General features: G+C 44.7%; 1 protein-coding gene across 2 annotated transcripts in view; it reads right to left on the bottom strand.

The window, feature by feature from the left end:
* LOC144692671 (eIF-2-alpha kinase GCN2-like) overlaps window positions 1-9,859 on the bottom strand; it is a 71,775-nt gene extending 61,916 nt beyond the window's left edge. For both annotated transcript variants that reach the window (XM_078561764.1, XM_078561765.1), the window contains exons 1-4: window positions 9,452-9,859; window positions 7,264-7,380; window positions 3,206-3,509; window positions 1,429-1,562 (exon numbers count right to left, since the gene is read on the bottom strand). In XM_078561764.1, coding sequence (XP_078417890.1) covers window positions 1,429-1,562; window positions 3,206-3,509; window positions 7,264-7,380; window positions 9,452-9,466 — 570 coding nt within the window. In that variant the 5' untranslated portion in view covers window positions 9,467-9,859. The remainder of the gene's footprint in view (window positions 1-1,428; window positions 1,563-3,205; window positions 3,510-7,263; window positions 7,381-9,451) is intronic.
* Between the last annotated feature and the right edge of the window lie 2,537 nt (window positions 9,860-12,396).

The raw sequence follows: 12,396 nt of genomic DNA, 5'->3' as shown, positions 1-12,396 counted from the left end.
AGTGCATCCCAGATCATAGCAACTCACTGTGTAAAAGCAATTCTCCTGTTTTCCCCTGTGGTTCCATTGTCAATTACCATAATTTTGTGCTCTATAGTTATCGACCCAGTGCAACAGTTTCCCCCCATCAATGCTGTCAAAACACCTTTGTCATTTTGAAAACTATTAAATTTAAGGGAGGTGATGGCATAGCGGTAATGCCACTGGACGAGTCATCCAGAGACCCTGGCTAATGCCCAGGGGGCGGGTTCAAATCCCACCACAGCGGCTGGTGAAATTTAAATTCAATTAATAAAACCTGGAATTGAAAGCTAACCCCAGACCTAACATCAATTGTCATAAAAACCCATCTGGTTCACTAATGTCCTTTAGGGAAGGAAATCTGCCATCCTTACCTGGTCTGGCCTACATGTGACTCCAGATCCACAGCAATGTGGTTCATTTGTAACTGCCCTCTATAATGACTGAGTAAGCCACTTAGATCAAGGGCAATTAGGGATAGGCAACAAATGCTGGCCTTGCCAGCGATGCCCACACCCCATGAAAGAGCGAAGAAAAAAAATTCTTTGCTTGAGAGAGAACAATCCCAGCTTCTCGAGTCTCTCCACAGAACTGAAGTCCTTCATTCCTGGCAGCGTTCTAGTGAATCTCTTCTGCACCCTCACCAAAGTGTTGATATCCTAAAATGAAGTGCCCGGAATTGGACGCACTGGGCGGAATCTTCCGGATACCACGGTGGCGGGCTTCCAGACGGGACCAGGAGGAATTTTCTAAATGCTTCCAGGCAATTTTCCAGAGGCAGGTCACCACTGCCTGCCCAGCATTGGCAGGTCGCCAATCTGCATGATTAAATGCCCATTTGTGGGCTGATTGGGAACGATGCTGGCCCGGCACCCTGCCCCCTCCCACCGAGAGACAGGCCTGACAGGTGCCTGGAAGCCTTACCTGCAGTTGGTCTGGGGACGAGCCACGAGACCTCCTGTTTTAAATCCCTCACCTGAGCCGCAGCCCTCAATGCTGCCAGCTATCTTGTGGAGGACAGGGGTGGCCTCACAGCTATAGGCAGAGATTTTTTTGATTTAAATCTAACCTTTTCAGAGGGTGTCACAAGATGGAGACATCCTTGTGTCCCTATGTTGATCATCAATCACCAACGGATTGTCTAATAGGTGGATCTCCATTTACCAAATCTGGCAGCAGAAGACATTCTGTGACCCACAACTGTTTTATTGTTCCACTCTTCCCTTCTGGATCCTTTCCCTGTCCAGAAACAAAACCCACTTACTAGGGAAAAACCTAGCTCTTAAGTACAGGCTTCAATGAGCATTGCTCTCAATTCACTGTGAGGCTGGTCTTGGTTTGCGATTAAAGGGACCTGCATTTCTAACATTGTCATGGATGACTGCAGAATTTGGATGCAACACTTACTACAGTTGTCTGAATTTCACTGCAGCGTTCAGCCACAATACTTGCCACCTCCGATCCCTCGGCAAAACCAGTTGGACGTCTACATCTTGTAGCTGGAGATATGGATGATTGATTGTCTACGTCAGAACCAGTGTCTGAAAAAATACAAGAGTTTGATTTCACAACGGTCAGTGTGAATCACAAATTGATAAAGGATGAGCAGCCTGCTGAGTTCTTCCAGCACTTTCTGTTTCTATTTCAGGTCTCCAACATCCGCAGTATTTTGCTTTTATCAGGAGGCTGAAACTATTTTCAGGTTGAGATCTCATTTGAACGCTGCTGATGAGCTGCAAACACCAGATAGGCTCACAAATTGTAGAAGGAGGGAAAATTGGTCAGTTCTAATATGGTCGGACCTGGGGTTGGGGCGCTGGGGAGCAATCCAATCCAGTGGGCACAGAGCAAGGGTCAGGAATGGGCCACAGTATTTCCTTTGTAGCTCAGGCGAGCACACCTCCTGCCTCCACAAAAAATCAAGGAAGAGGGGGTTTAAGGGCTCCTGAATGGGCTCACCGCTCACTCAAAAGGTGCAGTTTGACGAGCACTTGCTCTCCCTGTTTGAACTTCCAAATTAAAATTGGCATTATACAACAGCATAGAACCCCGACCTGCAAATTTAAACCAGGACAGCTGGAAATGCTGGGTGCCCACTTGCAGACTATCGCGAAAAATGCATCCGGCGGGCTTTGGGCAGCCAAAAAATGGTTGAGGCCCTCCCTGATTTTCCTCTGCCCGTCCCTCCTCCATCTTCCTGGTGCGAAACAGGCAGGGAGGTGGTTGTTGAAAATCCGCCACCCACCCCATAGGTTTTGTCTCTTTAATGTAGGCTTGAAAGCCTCAGGCCTTGAGCTGCAGGCCTCCCCTTCTCAGGTGTTGGGGCAAGGGCAGAGGCTTTCAGCCCCATCAGCACAGACAGGATGAAGAGAAGCTTTCATGTTTTTATTATAAATTTTTTAAAAACTCAGGCTCCAACTAACTTACCTCAAAAGGACACACACACTTTCTAGATTTCAAGCAGCTTCTACAAAAGACCTGTGAAAAAATTGCAGCCATGCAGACATACGACAACCAAAACCGGTTTCCTAAAGCTCTCAATAAACACTATTGAGTTTCAGGTGTAAACTGCTATTTTTCTGCGTGGTTGATAAAGATATTAATCAAATATTTTCAGTGTTGCAATCATTCACCAAGCATATTTTTTCTACAAGTACTGGATTTATAATACTTTAGAATCAGGTCTGGGTGTGATTTTTGAGTACAAATTCCATTCGCAATTTTTATGACACCATATTGAAAGACACACGAGCTGTGAGAAGTGGGAAACTAATTGCTTCTTTTGTTGACATGACATTCTAATGAATACAAATGTGTTGCTGAACATCTGTATTTATGTAGTGTGTTTCATGACATTGTGATATCCCAAAACACTTCACAAGCAGTTAATCATTTTTGGGCTGCAGTTCCTGTTACAATGTAGGAAATGTGGCAGCTCATTTATGGACAGCTAGGTCCTGTTAGCGGCAATGAAACAACTGATCAGATAATCTGTTTCGGCAATGGTTGTTGAGAGGTAAATACTGGCAAGGATGCCAGAGATAACGCCCCTGCTCTTCTTCCAATAGTACCCTGGGAACCTCTGCGTCCACCTGAGAGGGCAGATACTTAGGCAGAAAGGTGAAGGAAATCATTCCAGGAATTACAGACATGCAATAAATAGGATTGTGATGACAACACTGACCTTGGCAATCATTTGGGTCGCTGTCTAACCACTCGACGGAGTTGTCACACGGTGGCGGTGCTGTTGCCAAGATGGGGTCATATGAACTGTCACAAGGGTCAGGTTGAGCTTGCTCTGTCCATTCAATATTCATAGGATGCTCCAGTTCTTCAATCCAAGCATCGTGATAGTGCACAACGTTCCTGTGATTTAGCTTCGAAAGAATCTTCACCTCGGTCAGGAAGGTGCTTTCAGCACACCTCTTGCTGTGTGGAAGGTGGATGCACTTCACTGCATAGGCTTTCTCCTCAAGACTGCGGAATACCTAAGAAAAAGTACTCTAATTGCTGGAGTTTATTTACAGAAGGACAGATACTTAGGAGCAATTAAAAGGTAGTGATCAAGTGCAAGAGGTCAGATGATGCCAAAAATTGCCTGTAGCTACCATTTGAACCCAAGCTCATCGTCTTTAAATCATTCCAGGTCACACATGGGAAGGAAATGAAGCTGCTGATCATACTGTTAATTTTGCACCATAGATTTAGTCAGCTTGGGGTCTATTTTTGTGGCTGTTGTGCAGATGCAAAAACAAAGCCACTCCCTTTATGTGATTTGTAATAATGGTCACATTGAAGCATTGGCATTTTGAAGCTCATTGATGCAAACGTTTTGAGAATTTTCTGTTAATTATTGGGAAATCCTGTGAGCCTTACAGGTCCTAGACACATTGGGAGTCAGAAATGTTGGTGAAGAGTGCCAAACGTATTGATCAAGTTGTGAATGGTATAAAAAGTTCAGGAGCAGCAGGTTCTTATTGTTTGTACGCAACTACCTGTGAACCAGAGGGAACAGGGAGAAAAACTGGGGTCAGAAAAACAGAAAAAGAATGCGCAACTTTCTTCATTGTTATTACTAAAACTTAAAACAAAATCAAGGGGGCGGGTGTTTCAACTTCCACCCAAAGTGGCAGCGAAACTGGCAGAATGAGCAACCCAGGAAGACTGAACCATTTCCAGGTTCAAGCCTCTTTTAAATCTCAGATTCTAATAGCACAGGAGGTCATTCAGGCTATCATGCCTATGCCAGCTCTTTCAAAGAGCTGTCCAGCTTAGTCCCACAGCCCAGTATGTTCCCCATAGCCCTAAACGTTCTTCTTCCTCAAGTGTAATTGCCTTTTGAAGTTCCTATGGAATCCTATTCCATTCCTCTACAGGCCAAATGTTCCAGGTAATCACAACCCTCTGTGTGAAAATAAAATTCTGCTCATTACCCTTCTGGTTCTTTTGCCAATCATTTAAAGCCTTTGCTTACTGACCCGCTGTCAGAGGAAACCATTTCTCCCTACTTGTTCAATCAGATTCCCTCAGAATTTTGAACACCTCTATTCGGTCTCCCCTTAACATTCGCTGCTGTGAATGAGGTCAATCCCAGCTTCTCCAATCTCACCACATAAGTGAAGTCAAGCCCTGTACCCTGGTATCTTTCCAGTAAACCTCTTCTGTACCCTCTTCAAGGCCTTGCCATCTTCTTAAAGTGTGGGCCCAGAACTGAACACAAAACTCCAGCTGAGGCCTAAACAGTGATTTGTAAAGGTTTAGCCTGACTTCCTTATTTTTGTATTCAAAGACCCTACTTGCAAAGGCCATGCATTCCATGAGCTTTCTTAAAAGCCTTAGCTGCACACCCTACCACCGTCAAAATTTGTGAACATGCACTCAGAGGTCTCCCTGATTACCGCCTGTGAGGAACTCTTCTTTAGTTCGAAGGTCTGCCTGGAAAACCTCAACCCTTTTCCTACTTACGTCAATGGCTTCAATATGAAGCACAACTTCTGGCCGCCCAGTTTCCCCACTCAGAATGTCATTCAATGTAGCTGGTGGGCTGTGGATGCCAAACAGAACAGCTGGTTGAGCTGTGTCCATAAATGGCCTGAGTGTGCACAAACCACGCTTCACACACTGCACCGGAACATAGCAAACGGGGATCCTGCTGTAGAATTCGAATTGTCATATTTAAGCAGCCTCCAGGACTTACAGGCCCAGCTGAAAATTGCATTAACCGAGCCTCAAGTGACCGAGAGGTCAGCTGAAGTGTCCTTCTCTGAAGTACCACCTGTTATTCGAGCAGGAAACATCATTTAAGTAGTTGAGGATTCGTACTGTTTTTAATCACATCTTACAGGGTCAGAATGATTTTCAGAATTTTACCAATTCTCATTTTAAGCAACAATTATTAAGAATAAAAACCACAGAAGAAAAAATAAAGCCACCAAGCTGTTCAAGAGGGTCAAGCAGAACATTGAACCCAAACAATATGTAGGAGCCTTGGGCAGTATCTACATGGGCAGAAAATTACACTTGGCATGCGGGTGCGCGCCAGACACAGCGGAGGGTGAAATAAAGCGCGTTGACATCGCCCGAGCATGCCGACATCAGCGTACTCGGAGATAGTTAGATCGGTGGGTGGGTACCGGAGCCGGAAGCGCACCCGCCGACAATTAAAAGGCCTATAAAGGCCATTAAGTTAACAGTTGTACTGAATTTTTCACTTGCCCGTTCAACCTAACGGTTAGCAGGCAGGCGCAAAGGCCAAGAGGCCTTTATATTTTTTAGCAAAACTCATCCACGGGCGGGATGAGGTTTCCTGAAGCAAATAAAAATAGAATAAAAATTTAACACTTGAATTAAAAACATATCCCTGTTCATGTGACAGAGTCACATGCGGGGACATGTTTTATGATATTTTTAATTTCTTTTATTATCTTTTTAAACAGCGCTTCAGCTCCCTAAGGCAGCTCCATGTCTCGGAGATTGAAGTGATCTTTCTCACGCATGGCCCATGACAGGCCCACTCGGCCTCCTCCCCCCGCCCGCACAGGCGGCGCCCAGCGCTGACACTCACACTCCATGCTGGGTGGTCCTTAACTGGCCCACCCGCGTAAAATCGCAGTGTGGAGCAGATTATGGGCAACAGTCAGCTTCCCTTCCACCCCCGCCGAGCGCCCCCGCCGAGCGCCCCCCCGCCGAGTGCCCCCGCCCCCGCTGAGCGACCCCGCCCCCGCCGAGCGCCCCCCGCCGAGTGCCCCCGCCGAGCGACCCCGCCCCCGCCGAGCACCCCCGCCCCCGCCGAGCAACCCCGCCGAGGGCAAAATCCTGCCCAACATAGGCACATTTTGAAAGCAAGTTTAGTGTGGGTGCAGAGCAGTTTCCTAGATGTATTTAAGGAGAATCTAGATAAGTACATGAAAGAGAAAGGAATAGAAGGTTAGGCTAATAGGGTGAGATGTGCAGGATTGTAGGAGATTCAGGGGGAGCATAAACACTGGTGTGACCGCTTGGGCTGAGTGTTCTATTTCTGTGCTGTAATATGTCTGTAGTTCTATGTAACATCACACTAGCGCTAAAGCTGCATAGTGTAAAGATCCATTCTGACTCTGCAGCTAAGTGCATTGAGACTCTCTTTCCAGAGTGTCTTACTCTGCTCTGGCACCAGCTCAGGCCCCGAGCCTGACCTTAGGCTGCATTTACAGTATAGTGACAGTGACACAGATACATACACACATTTTTATATTTGCACCATTTTGATATGTATAAAACTGAAGATGTAGACCTTAACTCTGTGTAAGTGAATGGGCTTTGAGTGAATTAAAATCTTACCCCCAGTTTGCGATGTCCATTTATAATACAGCACCGTCCATGTTTATCTTTATGCTCATTCAGCAGTAACTTTTATATCAGATTTGTTTCTGTGATTACTCTGAAATCATGTAGCACAAAAGGAGGCCATTCAGCCCATTGTGCCTGTGCCAGCTATCCAATCTGTCGCACTCTTTCCCCATAACCGTGCAAGCATTTATTCAACTCCCTTTTGAAAGTTACTATTAAATCTGCTTCCATCATCCATTCAGACAGTAAAACAAATGCATAAAACAAACGCTGCTCATCTTTGCCCCTGTTTCATTTGCTAATTATCTCAAATCAGTGTTCTCCGGGTACAAACCCTCCTGCCATTTAAAATGGTTGCAACAGAAATTGTAACAAAACAAGGGCTATAGCTACAAACAAAATAACTTCACCTACCTTATATACAATACTGAATCCACCTTGGCCGATGCATTCAATATCTGTATACCCTTTCTGCTGCAGGATTTTTCTTACTTTGTCCAATATAATCTCTGTGCGCCACATCATGTGAACCTTTATAAGGGACATGCAAAGTTCTTAATGATATAAAAAGATAACGATCACTGTATACTAAGCACATTCATCTAACCATTCAATAACTGCTACATTGTTGCACCTAGTCAGAAATGACGAGCTTTGATTTCTTCAAATGGTTTTCTATACTGTTTTGCCAAGTTAGTGCCCTCAGTAGTAGAAATACCAGTTTCCTTTTGCTTCGCCTACTCTGCTATATAACTTCTCATCATTATTATTCTGAACAGCGGACAAATAACCTGAGAACCTACAGTACAACCTTCCTGCCTTTTGCACCCTCTGCCACCCTGTTATATCCGTGCTCAATTTTATCAATGCTACTAGTTATTGCCATAGTGAACCCCGTTTTTCTCCAGTACACCATCCTACATATTTGCTTCGCTCTGTATCTTCACTGTATTGAAATCAAGATTGAACACAAAATTCCTTTGCTCAAAGTTAATCTTTTCTAAATGTTTGTGGAATATTGTGGAAACCCTATCTCCTTCAGCTTTCCTACAGTCCACAAGATTTTAAAGCTTTGTATCATCCACCCCTAAACACATCTACCTCTTGACTTGGTATAATCCAACATTAAACCTGAATTTACCTCATCTTCTCTGCTACTATTTCCAAACTTGGGCCAGAATTTCCAGGATGGCAGGACATGGCCCCCACTATCCAAAGAGTTGGTGGGGAACACATTCCCGCCGACTCCAGCAGCCCCCATGCTATTTCACATTCCAATGAGTGTTGATTGGCACTGTTGGACACAGGACAGCAAAATAATAACTTATGGAAGGAAGGAATGGGATTCCTTCTCATAGGAGGGCCCATTATCAGGAGTGAGCACCTCAGGGGGAGGGAGCTGCCAAGTGAAGCTACCTCAACTCTGCCTTAAGATTTAACATTTCAGGCCGGGAACTTTTCACCAGGCCATTCTGAAATGTTAACTCTGCTTCTCGCTCGAAAGGCGTTGCCTGACTCACTGAGCATTTTGTGTTTTTTTTATTCCAGATTTCCAGGATCTGCAATATTTGTTGTCTGTAATAAGAATGTTCTTTTGCCTCTGTGCCTTAAGAGTACCCTCGCTGGTACTGGTACAGCCTTTCCACATCATTCTATCTGGGAAAGCTCAGTGAAGGGTTTCAACACATCACACACCCAACTCACCAGAGAAACCTCCAAACGTTGTTAGTTGTACTAATTCTATTTTTTTGAATTTCCAAAAGACTGATGACCTCTGATATACGGTCCCTCTCATAGCTATCATGAGGGATTCATGATCTGATTACGCAATTATAAAGACATTTATTTCCCATCTACAAGCTACAATCCCAGAACCATCTGGCACCCGGGCTCTTGTCATCACTTCATGGAATATTTTCCCAGCACTTCCAGCCCAGCTATTTGGCAGATAACCGATGGTGACACAAGTGTGGACTATGAGTTATTTCCCTGACTTGACTTTCCAACATTAGGAAAAACTTTGAAAATAAAGCCCTGGGTTATGTGTTAGACATGACGGTGAAACTGTCACTGTCCACCGTCAATACTCCGCTGAAGCTGATTGCAGTCTGCACATGCCCAGCTAAAGACAGGAATTCAGCAGTTGCTGGCAGTGACTTTACATTTTCTCAGGGGGAGCACTGTTGAACTCTACAAAGACTGTAATCAGGTAAAACTCATGAAACAAATGAGAACTTGCACTTTTACGCTATTAGTCTGACTGTAAAAACCTTTGAAAATGTTACACCATGTTGAATGAGTTCTAACTTGGTTTAACAGCATATTAAGTTCATAGTTACTAATGAACTGCCTCACTGTCCCTGAAAATTTTAATTTTATATTTATGGAATGTCAGATTTCCATTGTAATAAAAATATCCATTTTTTCAATTAACTTTTTACAGTTTGTTTAAGATATTTCATCTTCCACCTTAATCTCATGTGTATGTTCAAGTCATTTATTTTACTTTATGGGAAATGATAATTAAGAAGTGAAGGACTATTGGTGCATTTTACTACCTGCTTTACCGTGTTAGAATTCTTCAATGTGATTGGCTGCTTACCTTGTTTGACGACATCACTGTTGCTGGGTGCCTGGCAATTCCCTTGGCTTGGTCCTGGATTCAGTGAGAGGTTGCGAAAGGGGAAATCCAGACCACAAGGTTGCTGGATTTTTGTAGGCAGCTTAATTCCTTCAAAGTCAAATTGCCGCTAACTGAGAAATCCAGCTCAAAGATTCAAGCAAATCCTGAAGGTTCTGTTCTTAGTCTTCAGAAGGTCTGGCCCATCTCAACTCCTCCATCTACTTTATTCAGGCCAATACACTAAGTACCATAGTCAAAAGCAAAGTTCAGCAGTGCAGGAAATCTGAAAATAAAGTAAATGGTTAAAGTTTTTGGGCATTGTGCTAAGACACTAACTCTGCTTCTCTCTCACAGATACTGCCTGACTTGCAGCTGAGTATTTATCAATATGTAGGCTTAAGTCTTTGTATGTTTAAAAAAGAGTCCTGATGAATCTGAGAACTGAGCCTGAGTTGGAAAGTCTTATCGTTCTGCAAAGCAATGGCACCCACCACACTGGGAGCAGCACAAAGAGCTTCCTGGCTGCTCCCTGCGCCCCAGGACACTGCAGGCAAACCCGCACAAACCACCGCTAAAACTATCCCAGCTCGCCAGAGGGTAATAGTTACCGAAAGCAAAACCAAACACATCAAATACCCACAACCCCCGAACCATTCGTGGGGAACAAACCCTTCAGTGTGATCACTGCAGGAAAGTGGCTCCTCCTCCCAGGGGCAGGCACCAGGGCTTCTGATTGACAGCTCGGGCCCGGGGATGATTGATTGACAGCTCCGGCCCGGGGATGATTGATTGACAGCTCGGGCCCGGGGATGATTGATTGACAGCTCGGGCCCGGGGATGATTGATTGACAGCTCGGGCCCGGGGATGATTGATTGACAGCTCGGGCCCGGGGATGATTGATTGACAGCTCGGGCCCGGGGATGATTGATTGACAGCTCGGGCCCGGGGATGATTGATTGATTGACAGCTCCGGCCCGGGGATGATTGATTGATTGACAGCTCGGGCCCGGGGATGATTGATTGATTGACAGCTCCGGCCCGGGGATGATTGATTGATTGACAGCTCCGGCCCGGGGATGATTGATTGACAGCTCGGGCCCGGGGATGATTGATTGACAGCTCGGGCCCGGGGATGATTGATTGATTGACAGCTCCGGCCCGGGGATGATTGATTGATTGACAGCTCGGGCCCGGGGATGATTGATTGATTGACAGCTCCGGCCCGGGGATGATTGATTGACAGCTCGGGCCCGGGGATGATTGATTGATTGACAGCTCGGGCCCGGGGATGATTGATTGATTGACAGCTCCGGCCCGGGGATGATTGATTGATTGACAGCTCCGGCCCGGGGATGATTGATTGACAGCTCGGGCCCGGGGATGATTGATTGATTGACAGCTCCGGCCCGGGGATGATTGATTGATTGACAGCAGCCTTCTGAGCACGAGAACAGCGCCCGGGGAAAGTTACAGTAAAACCTGGAACGCGCGTGGTGAAGAGGCGCGCTCCCGTGCAGCGCGCGAAGAATGTGGGCGAGCTGCAGGCTCTTCCCTTTCACTGAGATGTTGGCCAGTTGATGTTGTAATAAGCGCCTTTTACCCATGTCTGGGACATTTCATTGCACTGTTACTGTGGAAATGTGCTACACTCACTTCAAGCTCAGAGTTACTGAAAACGCATTTTACTGAGACTATTGATACCAGGAACTTAGCCCCATCTCATCCCACAACATTCACCATTCGTCCCACTCCCTGGGTGTTAAGCACTAAAAAGATTGGGAGAGTGATTCTGGAAAAAATAAAACACTGTATGTGGTATTAAGATAAAAGCTGGAAATCCAAAACAAAAATAAAAATACCTGGAAAAACTCAGCAGGTCTGATAGCATCTGCGGAGAGGAACAGTTAACGTTTCGAGTCCGTATGACTCTTCAACAGAACTAAGGAAAACTAGAAGAGAGGTGAAATATAAGCTGGTTTAAGGTGGGGTGGGACAGGTAGAGCTGGATAGAGGGCCAGTGATAGAGATAGCCAAAAGATGTCATAGACAAAAGGACAAAGAGGTGTTAAAGCTGGTGATATTATCTAAGGAATGTGCTAATAGGTGACATTAAGGGTAGAAAGCAGGATGAACAAGGTGCTTAGTTTTGTAAATTAATAACTGGTTGACTAATGAGATCAATAATGTTAGGCAGCCATAGCAGGGATGGTGGTGTACCATGACTGCAACACATGGGAATTTGTGGAATGCTTTGTAGTCCTTACTGATATCTGGGGCCTTGTGCTAAAATTGGGAGAGATGTCTGTTATGATGCGGCAAATGATGTGTACCAGGCAGATCAAATCCACGAGGAAAACTTGATCGTGCTATCACAACAGCTTTACAATTTGTATTTACTTCAAAATGCATGCACTGAATTCAGAAATAATAAGTCCACCAAGACATGTAGTGATTTTTTGAAAAACTAAATTAAAATATTTATTAACAAAAGAGAAGATTTCAAGCACATACATAGAACTACAAATCACTACTATAATAACTCCAAAACTCCCTAATTAACCTGATTCCCAGTTACACCCCCTTTGAGGCAATGGTCCAAAAAGATTTTAGATTTTAAACAGATCCAGAAAATTAACACAACACCCTGGAGTGTGGAATTCAAAACGGCTTTCTCCAGCTTCAGTTTCTGTAGACAGCAGGCTTATGTACAAATGCTGGAGGCTTCATTAAGGCTATTTCATACACTTCTGTTGGATCTCACAATGCCTTCTTCTGACACACATTCTCCTTTAAAAAATTTTTTCTCCTTTTAATATGTAAATTATATTGTTTCCGTGTGTCTTTGGAACTTACCCTTTCCTCGTAACATAAATCTTTTCATGTTGCCAATGTTCTTATTAACCTCTTTGGAATTCAAACCCGC

The sequence above is a fragment of the Cetorhinus maximus genome, chromosome 17 (assembly GCF_964194155.1).
Source record: "Cetorhinus maximus chromosome 17, sCetMax3.hap1.1, whole genome shotgun sequence".
Lineage (NCBI taxonomy): Eukaryota > Metazoa > Chordata > Chondrichthyes > Lamniformes > Cetorhinidae > Cetorhinus > Cetorhinus maximus.
The sequence above is the reverse complement of the archived record's forward strand: the minus strand, read 5'-3'. Positions and strand labels throughout refer to the sequence as shown.